Genomic DNA, 16,656 nt, shown 5'->3' with positions numbered 1-16,656 from the left:
GAAAGGCCTGGCCACCTTGGGTAGATAAATCGGCTACGTTACAGCTGTCAACGAGCAGGTGTACACCAAGGACTTGGAGGCCACCCGAGCACCACCTCCTGCGAGGAAGGCGGGAGGGAGCCAGACAGGGGTGACCTAACACGAGAGATCTGGGACTCAGTTTGTCTTCTTTCTTCGCTGGCCTAATCTTGAGGAGGTTCTCCACATAAACTGAGGAGGTAGCGATTTCAGGCAAAGACAGAGATGTAAAAAAGACCCAAACATCTGAGGATCAGCAAGGAGTTTAGAGTGCTGCCGCTCCCGATTTGCACAAAGAAGTGAATGTGAGACGAGAGGAGGAAAAGGACGATCAAAGAGACCCCTAAATACAACTCTACAACGTTTGGACTTATTCTAAGCTCCAAACAGTGGTTTATCAAGTCCTAGAAGTGCTCATAGGTGTTCCACAAATTTATGCGCCTTTAATTAATAAACAGGCAAGCAAACGTATTTTTTCTTTTTTAAGAAATACGAATTGAGAGCCTCTATCTGGATATCAAGTGAGAGGCACGACTCAGAAGAAACAAAATGACTGTACACAAGACTTAACTCACTCAGCCAATCAATCATAGAATACCCAAGACGATTTTGATTATTTCATGGTCTAACACTGTTTTCATTCTTGGCCAGAGACTGGTGAATACATATCAATGTGGAACCACTGGTTAAAATCAGGAAGGGTAAAAAAACATGGAATTTGAAAAATACTTAAATGAACAGAAGAAGAAACTTTGATAACTTCTTCTTAAAATACTCTTCACCACATCCTTAATATACATCCACTTATGAAAAATTCTTTGATAGCAAATTCAAGGTATCGTTAGAACTTCAAAACCAAAGATAAAAAAGTAGCAATAATTCTGTCAAATTTGCTTTTTCATTTATTGACAATTCATTTCATTTATTGGCAATTTCAGAGTAGTAACTGCAACAACAAATTCAAACTTAGTGTTTAAAAGCTAACACAGAAAAATTTTAAACCACCAATGTGGTATTTTAAAACAGAAAATTAAACAATTCCAAAATCAGTTTTGTCTGTTTTGATGCCATTAGATGTGAATAAATTTAAATTGTTTTAAAAAATAGATTTGAAATAAAAACTCAACATACTGTAAATGTGTCCATAGATCATATTCTTTTTCTAAAATAATTAGCAGAAAGTTTTTAAAAAGTTACTAGAAAGTTACTGAAGGAGTTCAAGAGAGAATACAATCAGAGATGAATTTGTGAATATCACTCTGCTAGTTACAACTACATTGGTGGGAAACAAATGGGGCTGAGGAGAAAAGGCAGTAAAATGTTCCCAGGAAGGGAATGTCAAGGGCCCAACTCTGGGAAGAGTAGCAGTACGAGTAAGACTGGACTAGAGCCATCAAGATGTGAGGGATAGTTTGCTCCCAGCATAAACTTGCCTTAGTTCTTCCTACTTTCTACAGATCCTACTCTTTCCTTAGCTGCTGAACTCCAAAAGTTCCATTTTTTTTCCCAAAATGGTCTCTATGAGGGCAGTTTTAAGCATCAATGCACACAGCAAAGGTTAAAGAGGAAGCACTATTTACAGGTTGCTTACTGGTGAGGATCTCCCCACATTTAATATTTAATGCGTGTATGTACGTATGTCTTAAGTCTACCAGACTGAGTTACCTTAGAACAACGTCCATATCGTCACTGCACCAAAAAATAACACCTGATGTAGAATAAGTCACCAATAAATATTTAGTGAATGAATGACACCAAACAATGAGATGAGCACAGCCATGGATGCTGCCCATTTATTTCAACCTCAACAGTGAAATATGTGACTATTACCCTACCTTCTGAAAACTTCCCAGTTTCCATTAACCCATCATACTGAGCTTTTTTAAAGCTCAACTTTAAGCCATGCAGTACTTAACAGCATTCACAGGAAGGAATTACTTCTAATTTGGATAAGAGAAAGTGGCATAGATGAGAGAATTTAGAGAAGTCACAATCCAGGCAGAAAAACAAACAGCATGAACCAAAGTGCTAAGACAGAATACAAGGAGTCATCCCCATAGCGAGTGGAATGTGGGAGCACATGAAGAGGAGGAATGAGAGAAGGGGCTGGGAAATTAGGGACGGCTCCATAAGTGGAGATCTCAAATACGAAGCTGAGTAAACAGGTTTATTCCATAGGGAATAAAATCTCTTTTAAGGTTATTTTAAACACGGAAGATTCAGGGATATACTTTAGAAGTATTATCCTGCAGCAATACACAGGACGGGCAGAAGATAGAGCATCCATACATTTTCAGTGTATCCCTTGTTTACCTTCCTTTTAGAATTTTTAATTTTTTTTAACGTTAATTTATTATTGAGAGACAGAGAGACAGAGCATGAGCATGGGAGAGGCAGAGAGAGGGGGAGACACAGTATCAGAAGTAAGCTCCAGGCTCCAAGCTGTCAGCACAGAGCCCAACGTGGGGCTCGAACTCACAAACAGCAAGATCATGACCTGAGCTGAAGTAGGACACTTAACCGACTGAGCCACCCAGGCGCCCACCTTCCATTTAGAATTTAGAACTCTAATACTTTAATATCTCTTCTGGCAGTCTACCAAAATGTCAAATAATTTGTGACATAAATAACATAATAATTTTAAAATAATCCACCTAAGACTGCTTGTAAACTTTTAACTAAAAACCACATTTAGGATCTTTAAAACATCATGGAACAGTTTTTAGCTTCTTTAAAAATAAATCTGGGGGCACCTGGGTGGCTCAGTCACTTAGGCATCCAACTTCGGCTCGGGTCATGTTTTCACAGTTTGTGAGTTCCAGCCCTGCGTCGGGCTCTGTGCCGATGGCTCAGAGCCTGGAGCCTGCTTCAGATTCTGTGTCTCCCTCTCTCTCTGCCCCTCCCCTGCTCATGCTCTGTGTCTCTCTCTCTCTCTCTCTCTCAAAAATATATATATATTATGTATATTATATATATAAAATATAAATATAATTATATACATATATATATTTAATATATAAATAAATAAATAAATAAATCTGGAAGTTCAGATTTGGAAAGCCATCCTGGAACTATGATCCAGTCAGAAGCTGTATCTGGCATAGGTTTTTTTTTTTTTTCCCCAAGGTCATTCCAGGCTTGGTCAACTAAGAGAGAAGCTCCAACTGTCTCATGATAATTGTAAACAACCTTGCCAACTGACACAAATAAGGCAGAACTCTATAAAGACCTCAGCTTTGCAAATCCTCTGCTCTCATGACCCCTGGTGGGCATTAAAAAAATAAAAAGCACTTAAATTTTAGATTCACAATGTTTTAAAAATACAGAAGACAAATTATATGACTAATAAACAAACACACATGTCTTTGATAACACATGGTAATTATATTATTTAAAACATCAGAAAGAGAAAATAGATTGCTTCTAGTCTTACCTGCTAGGGTTTTCAGGGAGTCCAGTGTTGGAAGAATAGGGGGTGATCTCCTCTGGAGAAAAAAGATGACCATCATTGTAAGAGAGAAATTTGTAATCCAAGAACCAGGAATACTGCTCGTTAATGAGTGTGCTCGAGCCCAACATCGAATACTGAACACCAAGGCTCTTACTCGTGAATCAAGAGCACCATATATATAAAGGAGTTCAGAACTTTTCAAGGCAATCCTTAAAAAAAAAAAAAAAAAAAAAAAAAAAAAAAAGAATTTTCAAACCACCAAATTATCGCTCCAGACTAGAATAAAACACATACCTGGGGACATATGTAAATATCTTACCATTTCTGAGTGTATTCAGAACACCATGATCAGATAATCAGAAGCATTATGTATTTGCAACATAAAACTGAATGTGAATGGTTGATTATCAAACATATTCATTACCACTAAAATATTCTTTAAATGTTGACAATCATGATGTAGTTGTAAAACTTAGAATTTTTAAATCAAATTTCCTAAACATGACTTAATTAAGAGAAACGCTAAAGATGTGCTCTTTAGTAACTATCGATAAAGACAGACACATTAGTAAGTGAGAGGCTCTACACCTGCCTTTCACACTTTGGTTATCTAGTTCTTGGCAAGCAAGGAAAACACTGTACTAATTTTATCAAGAGTATAAATGTCTTAAAATTCAGGCAAAATTACAGACGTCTAACACTGATAAAAACCAAAACCTATGAAGATAAAATGTCTTTTAAAGAAACCGACCTTTAGAGCCAATTTTCAAGAAGCTTCCTAGTCATAAGTTACAATGCAAAAAATTATTAATCAGAAATATTTTAAAGTTAAGCTCCTACTGATCAAAACATGTCTTGTAATGTCCCAAAGAACCGACAGAGGGCACAAAACCATTAACGGTATCAACTGTGAAGTATCAAAACATTTCCTTCCTGAGTTTACAGAGAACAGAAGAAATTGCAAATTAGAAATTCAAGGTGATTACATGTTTTATGTAAATGAATCTGAATTAAGTTGCAAATAAATGTCAAATAGTGCCAGGTATTCGAAATAAAGAAACAATGCAGGAATATAAAAACCTGAAAGATTTTAGAACAAATTTTTAAAAACCTGTCCCAACAAGACAATAAAAATAACACTGCTACAGACACAGATGCCATTTTGTTCTATCACACATGCTATACAGAAAATATAATAATGATAGAAAACGCAGTATGTATACTTATTTTTACTCCCTTGGGCTACTTGAGAGAAATTCAGAAGTACTTAGCACTGACTTGTTAGTGAATAGGAGTTTAAGCAAAACTGCTCTTGAATGGATTTTCTGAATCTATTGTTAGTACAGATTATCTAACAGATAATGTAGTGAAATCTAATGCATGCAGTGAGAACACTACAGTTCTGACTTCAACTCCTGCATTGAGAAGTTTACCCTGCTAAGAACAAAAACGATAAGGAGTCAGAGTAGGAAAGAACTTGTCACTCGCACCCCATTTTTTTAAGGAAACAGGCTGCTAGGATAATAAAATGAAAATATGCTAAGGAAAACACTTATACAGACTGAAGCTGCTCCGACCCACTTTCCGTCCGAAGCAAACACCATCTGGGTTTAGGACCCTGAGTTGTCTATACCCAGAGGTTCAGGGTCAAACCCAATGTGCTACTTTATTTTCTAAGTATACTTAGATGACTACATACAGAAGATCTGTTACAGGTGTTTTCATGGTATCACGCTATGTAAGGTAAGAACAATGAAACAGTTCTCCTCAGATGACGTTAGGTATGTTAACACTTCAAACACAGCGTCCTAACATTTTATTTATGAATCTCAAAAAGCCAACAGATATATATAAGAGAAAATATTTCCAATTTTTAAATCCAAGTATTCAAAAAATTTTGAAGTTATTATTAAAGCAGGTGTAAAAGTCCAAAGCCACTGTTTCTGTACAAGAAAAACTATGCTAACACCTTATGATATTCACATTTAAGATGACAAAACAAAGATATAGTACCTATTGTTAGTAGTCAAATCACATTGAAATCCAGAGGCCTGGTGTGAGAACCTCACGAGAGGACACCGAGCATTTAAGATTTTTTGTACACCCACACAACCAGGGCCAAAGTGGTCAAGGCATTCTCCTATCACAGACAGGATCTTCTGAGTTGCCATTCTTTCTGAAGGTACATTTTTCACTTGAAATTCCATCAGAAAATTTCCTGAGGTCTGAACAATAAAAACATTTGTAAATGGGAGCTTTTAATAAGAAGGAATTTCTTAAATAAACTCTCTAGAAGAAAGCTCTAAGTCATTTTCAACAAAACAAAACACAAAAAACACACATTCAAGGGGCACCGGGGTGGCTCAGTTGGTGAAGCATCTGACTCTTGACTTCCACTCAGATCATCATCTCACGGTTCGGGAGATCGAGCCCCATGTCGGACTCTGCACTGACCGTGTGGAGCCTGCTCAGGATTCTCTCTCTCCCTCTCTCTCTGCCCCTCCCCTGCTTGCATTCTGTATCTCTCAAAATAAATAAAAATAAAAAAGAAGAAGGGAGGCTGGGTGGCTCAGTCAGTTAAGTGTCCGACTTCGGCGCAGGTCATGATCTCTCAGTCCATGAGTTCAAGACCCATGTTGGGCTCTGCGCTGACAGCTCAGAGCCTGGAGCCTGCTTCAGATTCTGTGTCTCCCGCTCACACTCTCTCTCAAAAATGAATAAGTGTTTTAAAAAAAAAATCAATGGGGGTGTAGAGAGGGGGAAGGGAAAGGAAGAAAGAAAAATAAAGCAAGTATGTGGAAAGAAACTGAGTACCTCATGTACTCTTGATAATTTACACTTCCTAGTTCTGATTCTTTCCTAAGACTCATTCACATTCCTTGCCTTGGGTTCTATGACACTTCCTCTACTTTTTTAAAAATTTGGTTTAAGCTAGTCTGAGCTGGTATCTGTGAATAAGCAAAGAATATTAACTGATACGGTTGGCAATTAAGAGGGGAATAAAAGACAGCACCCTGTCTTAACAAATAAAGGACTCGTTAAGCAAATTACAGTACATTCATTCAGTGGAATACTGAAAAAGATGCAGTAGACTGAACTGCCAAGACACTATTAACTGGAAAAAAAAATCAGGTTATAATCTGCAAAGATAAAGGGTTTTGTTATAAAAAAGAAGGATTTCTACCTGCAGAAGAAAAAAATTCAGAACAAAATTCATTACATTATTCATAGTAGTTACCTCTGTAAGTGGTGAGACCATCAGAGATATTTACATTATACATTTCTGGAACTATTACTTTATAATCAGAAAAAAAGACATTAAAAAATATACAGGTGTGACATGTATACAAACAATCCCCAGAAATAAACATGTTGTATTTTCTCTATTTATTTCTGTCATCGAGACAAGCTTTTTTTTAAACTAGGAAACTTTTATATTGAAGAAAAAAATGGATTTCCTTTAAGAGCATCAAAATTTCAAAAATCTAGCTTAGTCCTTTTGTTAAAAGATCTTAATAACTTCTGGTTCCCTGGTCTATTCGATTTTAAAATTCAAACACATACCAATTTATATGGGAAGGAACCCAAACAAGAATAACCAACAAATAGAGCACAGAGCTACTCAACAGAAAAGTAAAGAAAAAGAAACATCTTCTATCAGGATAAAGCCGTACTAGAAGAAAGAGACAGATTTGAGGTGAAATAATCTCAGGATAGAAAAAAAAAGGGGAATTGGGAGATTAGTATCAGACTAGTATCAGCTATGTTGGACTCAGATGCCAAGGAAGGGTTAGAAGTACTCAGAAGAAAAGAGATAATGAGATTTTCACCACAAATGAGACAAAAATAAAATCGCTGAGGCAACAAGTGAAAATGACACCAGAGAAAAATAGATTTGAGTAATGTAGTAATTGAGTTCCAGTCTAGAAACTAGAACTAGCTGTGAACTATAGGCAAGAATGTGAAGTTACAGAAGGTATTCACCAAATACTCTGCATCGCCTTTCTGACATTTAGGAGGGCGTCCCACTCCTGCCCCTCTAAAGTGAAGCACAGTCACTTTGTGGCGACTTGCTGTCGCCAATGAAATACGAACAGAGGCTTCACAAGTCACTTCCAGGCAGAGCTTTAAAAGCTAGTGGTCCATTCTCCACTGTGCCTTTCCACTGCTTGGGTGCTAGAAGCACGGGCACGAGCGGTGAAAGCTGCTCAGCCTGGGTGCTTGAGAGACCCGTGCAGAGTGCCCCTGCTGACCTGCTTTGGCCACACAGCCTTAGCAAGAGATAAACAGCGAGGTGCAGAGTTTGGGGAGGTGTTTATCACCAAAGCATAACCTGGCCTAATCTGGCTGATATAAGAAGCAAGAGATCAATAACCACATGGGGTAATTCTACTTAGATAAATGCACTCCACAGAGAAATAAAACACTGCAATTATGGAATAAAACACTGCAATTATGGAAGATGCAGATGATGAAAAGCACATCTATAATGAGCAGAAATAAGACACCCCCCCAAATTACTCTCCTCTAACAAACAAATAAAAATAAGATAAATTTCTCAGACGGCCAAATCAATAAACATTTCTTACTAATTTTGCTATTCCTCTGCCACCTCTTTCAGATAAATTTTTTAAAAAATTTTATGTTCTTCCTAATTACTCTGGTATTATGCCAATATCTCATAAAAATAAAACACAAAGTCAGCACCTTGCCCACAGCAATAATTTAGAGAACAGGATAGGACTTGGCCACCAATTTTTACTTCTGTTACCTAAATCCTGTAATACATAAAACCCTATCAGAAAAAGAAAAACCCTATTAGAAAAAGAGCAAGATTTTAGCTTAAAATTTTGTACTGAGGTGCCTGGCTGGCTCAGTCGGTTAAGCATCGGACTTCGGCTCAGGTTACGATCTCATGGTTTCCGAGTTTGAGCCCCACTTCGGGCTCTGGGGGGTGTCAGGGCAGAGCCTGGAGCGTGCTTCGGATTCTGTGTCTCCCTCTCTCTCTTCCCCTCCCCTACTCGCACCCTGTCTCTCTCTCAAAAATAAATAAACATTAAAATTTTTTTTTTTTAATTTTGTACTAAAATGATCTTTGTGATACCTTAGGCAGCACATTTCACTTGTGAGCATCGTTCACACATTAAGAAACATGAAAGTTTACAATTTAGTTGCTAAATAACTTTCCTTTACTCATTAGCAAATCATCTTTCTAGTGCCTGTGATGCACAAAATATTCTACATAGTGCTAAAAGACATACAAGAGTCTAACACACTCTTCCTAACTTCCCTCAACTCGGACTGAATAAAATAAGCACCCAGAATTATAAAGCAAGGTGGTGTGCCAAAGGAGACACAAACCAAGAGGAGAGGAAGGAGAGTGCACAATTGCACAAAGAGACTCTTTCATGAAGTAGATGAATTTAAAAGTGCTTTTGGTTTTCATTACATTTCATTCTTAATATTTCTAGTAGCAAAGCTATTATAATCTTAAACACGCACATATTTCAAGGTACACATGTATAATACATCTCATTAGTTAAACCTACATACCAAAAAACATCAGATTGCTTAGTGAGATTGGAGCACTGTCTTTGAAAACATCTTTCTGGAATACCTCTGTATTTCAGAGATCTAAGACCCAACTAAAAGTTTCCAACGCTCACCTCTGCCTCCAACGGAAAAAACTGTGTGTTTCCTACTTGCATAATAATGAAATAACTAGTAATATGGCTGCTGATGGTGATCAACATTGGAACACTTATTACACGCTGAGCACCGTCCTACGTGCTTCACATGTATTAGCTCGATGAAGCCCTCCGGCACTCCACGAGCCAGGTGCTATAGCACCAACCCAATCTCACAGCTAGAAAAATCTAGGCACAGAGAAGACCAAAATAACTTATTGAGGATCACACAGCCAGTAAGTAGAAGAATTACTCTTCTGCAATTTGGCTCTAGAGCCTGGGCTTTAGCCATTACAATATATTATTACACTCCTTGATTATTTAGCAAAGTCTTTTACTTAAAATAAAAATAACCTAGCACAACTTAAGTATCCCTGCCAGGAATTTAATACAATTTCAAGTACATGTTAGTCTTACTAAGAATGATCCATTTCATTTTTATGTGTTTTGTATTACTTTAATTCAGTAAGTATATACTGAGCAGAACACATTGAGTTATGCCAGGCACTGTGTGGGATAAGAAAATGAACAGACATGGTTGCTGCCCTGCCCTAGCTTATGATATAGTGGGAGGAATATATCAGCCACTAACTAAACATAACATAGGAGGAATCTGCAAACAGAAATATGAGCAAGATACTACAAAAAAAAGAGTAATTAATTCTGAGAAGAAAAAAAATCAAGATGGTGTCAAGAACGCAGAGTAAGAACTGGCCTTTGAAAACTACCAGGAAACGGCAGTCAGGGAATAGTGGGAAAGAGCACTCCCCACTGAAGAGACAGATTGGCCAGTATTCATGTTCTAAAAGTGCCTTATAATTTGGTAATTAAATGATGTGACTGGAACACTGGGTATACAAAGACATTTAATGAGAAATCGTTACTAAAATTAATTAAGAGACAGATCATTTCAATACTATGCTAACGAGAAGACCCATTCTATGTCTGTGAGAAGATCCAATCAGTCTTTTAGGATAACTCCAGTACGGCCCGAAGATGGAAAACCAAGACACGACACAAGAAATAAGAGGTAGCAAACAGCATACTGTGACATTAATCTAAGTGAGAGTTTATAAGGAACTGTGTCACTATAGCTTTGAGGATGTACATAAAGAGGGAGATACGAGAGATAACTTAGAATCAAAGAAGATGGCAAATATCAGGAAAACGAAAATGCCACTAATTAACATGTGAAACATACCTAAGAACTTTCATAAAAACTCACCAAGAGTATCTACAAAGAATGAAAAAAGTTTTATTTTCAAAATGGTAGGTTCAAATGTCAACTGGACATCCACGTAGAGAAGATTCCTAGTTTGAAATATGTAAGAGAAGACAGAGGTTTATAAAAACCTACATTTTATAAACACACAGAAGCCTTTTCCAAGTTGTAACTAAATGAAAGCATCCCTTATATTGTGTGGGAGAATGGCAGAGACACTGGTTCACTTTACCTGTTACATATGCACGTTAATAAGAACTGAATGGAATATATAATTTCCAAACTCGAAGAGGAGAAAGTGGGATGAGGCAGGAATAAAGCAGTAATCCACAGGAATAAAAGGTAGAGGACAGAGAATACAGTCACTGGTACTGCAAGAGCATTGTATGGTGACAGATGTGACAGGACAGACACTTGTGGTGAGGACAGCATAACATATGATCTTTTTAAGTACTGTACACCTAAGACTTATGTAACATTGTGTCAACTGTACTTCAGCTTTATTTTTTTTAAAAAAAGCAGGACTCCAATAGGAGGAAGGAAAAGGAAATGAAAAACAAAGATAAAGCACTGAAAAACATAAATAAAAAATAACACAGTAAAAATGAACTCAAAAATGATCAGTAATAATGAATAAACACATTGACTTCAAAGACTCAAGATCAGAGTAAAAGCACAAAATTCAGTGATCTGCTATTCATCAGAGATATTCAAAATACAAGAGCATGTATAAAGGCTGAAAATGAAGATACAGAAGATACGTGAAGGAAGTAACAAGTGGTCATCTTACCAAAAAAGAATTTAAGGAAAAAGCATGTATAGAGATAAAAGACATAATTTAATGATAAATGAACCCAGTCAGAAGATATAATAATCATACACCTATATACCTACACGTTGCTAACACAGCCTTTGAACAAAACAAAAATCAAAAGAATTCCTAGGAGAAATTAACAAAACCAAACAAACATCATGAGATTTCAAAATATTTCAATAACTAGATCACACAGATTAAAAAAAATTAGTTAAGATACAGATCATTTGAGTAAGACAATGAATAACCTTGGCCTAATGGAAAAACTTCAGAACCCATGGAAAAAATAATCATTTTATTATGTGTAGAATAGTCACAAAAAATTATTCTACGTTACACTGATACGAAGAAAGACTTTACAATTCCAAAGAGTTAATATCAAATAGACCATATTCTTTACCCACAATGTTTATTAAAGTTTAGAAATCAAGTTATAATTTTATTAAGTCCAAAGATTACTTTTAGTGACCTAAAGCAATACAATTACCTTGTTGGCGCTGAATTTTCCAATTTCATCCAGATCCAAAAACATGTCCAAGTCACATCCCAATTTCCCAAAACTGTTCACCGAAGAGCCAAAGGGTCTGACGGTACAGTCCAGGAAATACGCAGCCGCTATATCTTCAATAAGAGAACAGGTGAGGTATCGGAGCTTAGTGTTCTCCTCTGTTAACTGCAATTCCTTCAGCAGAGTGTTCAGCTGATCATCTATCTAGCTGGCCAAAACAAAAGCAGCAACATATAGAAAATGTACAGGTCACATAAGATAGTTGGCATTTTACTTCTAGAGATTCGATGGCTTTGGAGACCGAGCTGAAAAACATGTACTTTTTTCCTTCCCCTAAAAGCAGATGTTTTAAAAATATCCTTTAAAAAGGACTGAGGAGTGATGATGATAATAATAAAGTATAAAACCACAGAAAAATAAAAAAAATCAGTAAATGAAAATAAAAATACAAATGTTGGCACTTCAATCCACAACTAAATTGTCAGCAACTCTGTGGTTGGGGCCAGTAAGCAAAATTTTGGTATGTTGTATAGGTAATTCTGATGAAACAAGTTTAGGAGTCAATTGCTAGTCCAGACCATGATCCATTTATTCGGCAAATGGTTACTAAGTCTCTACGGCTAATGGTCAACCGGAGTATGGTTAGTCAACCAGTCTGCATATAACGTGGGGATCATCCGCCCAAGTCTCTAACCTACTCAAGGAATCTGGGTATTTAATACTTAAATAGAATACACTCAAGCCCACAGCTTACGCGCCCTGAGAAAATATCCCTCACAATGTCTTTGAGGATTATGGAGACAAGGTAGCTGGTGTGATCTGAGTTGTGCTGTATGTGCAAAATACACACCAGATCTGATGATTTTTTTGAAACAAAAACCTAAAATATCTCATTAATAACTGTATAGTGATTATATGCTGAAATGCATATTTTAGATTTATTGGGTTAAATAGTTAAATTAATTTCAAAAAAAAAAAAAGGACTGAGGAATGATGACATCGGCAAAAATCAAAACCACTACATTTCTTATGCAATATGTATAAAGTATTGTTTCAGGAAAATGAAAGTAGTTAAAATGCTCCAGAAAGAGGTCAAAACAACCACAAAGCTAGACATTTTAAACAAAGCTGGGGGGGCGCCTGGGTGGCTCAGTCGGTTGAGCATCCGACTTCAGCTCAGGTCACGATCTCATGATCCGGGAGTTCGAGCCCCGGGTCGGGCTCTGGGCTAATGGCTCAGAGCCTGGAGCCTGCTTCCGATTCTGTGTCTCCCTCTCTCTCTGCCCCTCCCCCGTTCATGCTCTGTCTCCCTCTGTCTCAAAAATAAATAAACGTTAAAAAAAAAAAAAATTAAACAAAGCTGGGGAGGAAGAAGAACCAATGTTAAAGGCAGGAAACACAAGAAATAAGCAATGCTTCAGGTAACCAAAGCCCAAGATCCCTCAACTCCTCAGAATAGTAATCCTGTATCTTCACCAGAAAACTGGTGGTAAAAACATCACCTTTTGAAACTGTGCACTGGAGTATTTTTTTTTTAATTTTTTTTTTTTAACGTTTTTAATTTTTATTTTTGAGATAGAGAGAGACAGAGCGTGAACGGGGGAGGGGCAGAGAGAGAGGGAGACACAGAATCGGAAGCAGGCTCCAGGCTCCGAGCCATCAGCCCAGAGCCCGACACAGGGCTCGAACTCACAGACCGTGAGATCGTGACCTGAGCTGAAGTCGGATGCTTAACCGACTGAGCCACCCAGGCGCCCCTGGAGTATTTAAAATAAAAATCATAGCTTTAAATGCCCATATTCGGAAAAAATATTGAAAATAACTGAACTATGTGTTTAAATCAAGAAAAACAAGTAACAGAGAGTAAAGAAAATGTGTAAGGTTAGAAATAAAATTTTTAAAATTAGAAAATCAAAACAAAAAATAGCACTTTGATCAAAAACATGAACTGATAAAGCCAAAACTAATATAAACAATGTTAGGGCAGCAAAAATAGATTAAGTCAGAAATGAGGTTTTTTTGGGTTTGTTTTTTTTTTTTTTTTGAGATACTTCTTATTTTTGAGAGAGCACAAGTGGGACAGGGGCAGGGGGGGCATGTGGACAGAAGATCCAACAAGCTGACACAGTGAGCCCAATATGGGCTCGAACTCAAGAACTGTGAGATCATGACCTGAGCCGAAGTTGGAAACTCAACTGACCGAGCCACCCAGGTGCCCCAAGATACTTTTACATTTATAGAAAAATGCCGGGTACAACTATATGCCATTATGTTGACTGAAGAAAGAAAACCTGAATAGTCCAAAGGCTGAAAACTCTGTAAGACTGTGGTTACTTGCCAGGCATACAAGCAGAGTGTGGGGGAGGAGAGTGGGGAAGGACTGCTTTCACTTTTCACTCAACATATTCTGTAGTCTGAATATTTTATAAGAACCTATAATAAAGAAAATAATGTCACACACACACACATATTTTTAGATATTGGAGAAGTATACCTACAAACTTACACTTTCTGCACAACAAAGTAACTCAAGAAGCTTCTTGCTAGAAGGAGGTGCATGAATACTACATTGTACACGTGACTGTTCTGAAGTCGGGTTTGACGGATTCTTCGTCTTTAAATTGAAGACACGTGATCTGAATGGAATTGCAGCCTCTGTGCCCATACTTGGAGTACGAGTTCCATTCTGCAGTGAAGTTACACTTTCCTTTTGACAAAATTCTACAACAGCATAAAGACCCTATGCCAAAAACGTAAGAAAAAACAGAACACATCTCAGACTGATATAGTTTAAATAGCATTTTTGCTCAAATTTCCAAACAATTATTGTAATACTAAAAAAATATTGATTTTTTAAATTTACAAATGATACACTTCTAACACAAGCACTGGTTTTAATCATTACAAGCAGATTAAGAAAAGGAACACTATAAACTGGTAAGAGTCAACAGAAGCTGAAAACAATGATGAAAGAGAAAATTAAAAGGCAAAACAAAAATCCCCTCCCCTTGGACTTTATCAATAAGATAAGAGACTACTTAAAGGATTCAAATAATGGAATCAGTCAGTTATAAATTACTTATAATCCCATAGTAATAATGCCATAAGGATTTTTATTCTCCTATAAAAAGATCATTAAAGAAATTTAAAGAGGAATGGTAAGATATCAAAAGAGAATCTAACTTTACCATACTGCAAATAATGAATGGAACGTTTAACTTTCAAAAGCATGAATGTCAGACTGTTTTTCAAATACTTACAAAGCTCTCATAGAAGAAATGATTATTAATAGGTCCATGTTGGGATAAATATTTTAGAAACTTTTTTACACTGATTTTATTTGGACAATGTATCAAAACGGTTCGCTGTGCCTGTTCTCGTCTTTCTTTCTGCACCTCAGAGAATGTCTTTTTGGGAGTCCTGCCTTCAGAGCCTATGAATGAGACAAAATATTTCCAACACAAAAACACAAACACACAAATATAAAATGTAAAGCATATTTTGATAAGGTATATACAGATTTTATAGCTGACTAAAACCACTTTATCCAAATCTCATCTTCTTTCTTCTTCACCTGTAAAAGAATGAAGCTATACTACTTTCGATTTTCATTTACCATTCTCCTGTAATTATCACTAATACTGTCCACTTTCCCAGTTTTGATTTACTATATTCAATGCAGAGCACTGAAAAGAGAAATATCCACAAAGTTTTAAAAGCCAAATCAGGAACGTAAAATCACCCGTTTAACACTACCCCAAATACACACATATAAAACCTGTACAAGGTTATAACATACCAAAGCCTAAAAGAAATTATTATAAACCTGAGTGTAAATGAGAATGAAGTTTAGAACTTTAACGTATTGGGGCACCTGGGTGGCTTAGTCAGACTCTTGATTTCGGCCCAGGTCATGATCTCAGGGTTCATGGGTTCGAGCCCCGTGTCAGGCTCTGCATAGACATTGTGGAACCTGCTTGGGATTCCCTCTCTCTTCTTCTCTGCCCCTCCCCCACTCTCTCTCTCAAAATAAATAAATAAACTTAAAAAATAACTTTAATGGATTAAAGTAAGTTACTGTTGTTTTTCTTTGTCATGGGTCTTGATCTAGCTCAAACAATTAACAGTGCGTTACCAACTATCTTGTGCTGTGTATCACAGGTACATCAACCAATTTCAAACTCAGCTGCTGTCCTTAAGAATTCATGGTAATTTTACTAAAGAAATAGGGGGTAATTTCTTTTTTCATTCAAAACCAAACTAGGGCTGGGGGCTTTACCATCACAGGAAATGAAGACAAGAGCTGTAACAGTCAAGAATTAGATATTAATAATCAACTGACCACAAACGAAGAATCAACAACCAAGCATAAGGAAAAAGAAAATCATTCGAGTTCTAAGAGTGTATTAAGGCAAATGCTGAATTTTAGCAACATATTTTTTCCTCCAAGATACTTAACTTCTAGTTGGGTGGCCTAAAAGTGTTTCTTTTAAATATCTGGAATGGTAGATTCTAGAGATTATAAACCACCAAGTCTGGTAACAATACCCACAAAAAATTCCAAAGAGATTAAATAGTACAGAAAATATAACTGATAACATGGAAATCAGCAGATGCTTTTCGACTCCTTTCAAAAGGTTATAAAACTGATAGATCAAGGAATACTGCAAACACACTGTACCTTGATCTCAGCAAACTCCAAGACATTCTCATGGACAAGACAGAGAAATGTGTGTTAATGCAGTAAGAGCTCGCTGTACCCTAAACCCTGTTCGTCAGCAAAGGCCTGGAGGCAGTCTCCAGTGGCACACCACAGAACTCTTAGCCCTGACATACCCCACGTTTCTAACTGATCAAACACATGCTGAGTTTGATTCCTGCCTTCACTGTACGAGATGCTGAAAATACATCTCTTAAATAGGGGTCCACATCTCCATTCCAGATGCCAATTCTTTA

At 36.9% G+C, this 16,656-nt stretch overlaps 1 protein-coding gene across 1 annotated transcript in view; it reads right to left on the bottom strand.

The window, feature by feature from the left end:
• Positions 1-16,656, bottom strand: part of MTPAP (mitochondrial poly(A) polymerase) — a 32,856-nt gene that overhangs the window by 11,623 nt on the left and 4,577 nt on the right. The window contains exons 2-6 of the mRNA XM_049624755.1: positions 14,961-15,133; positions 14,207-14,440; positions 11,680-11,904; positions 5,483-5,694; positions 3,452-3,678 (exon numbers count right to left, since the gene is read on the bottom strand). Of these exons, the coding sequence (XP_049480712.1) occupies positions 3,452-3,678; positions 5,483-5,694; positions 11,680-11,904; positions 14,207-14,440; positions 14,961-15,133 (1,071 nt within the window). The remainder of the gene's footprint in view (positions 1-3,451; positions 3,679-5,482; positions 5,695-11,679; positions 11,905-14,206; positions 14,441-14,960; positions 15,134-16,656) is intronic.

The sequence above is a fragment of the Panthera uncia genome, chromosome B4 (genome assembly GCF_023721935.1).
Source record: "Panthera uncia isolate 11264 chromosome B4, Puncia_PCG_1.0, whole genome shotgun sequence".
In the NCBI taxonomy this organism is placed as follows: Eukaryota; Metazoa; Chordata; class Mammalia; order Carnivora; family Felidae; genus Panthera; species Panthera uncia.
The sequence above is the reverse complement of the archived record's forward strand: the minus strand, read 5'-3'. Positions and strand labels throughout refer to the sequence as shown.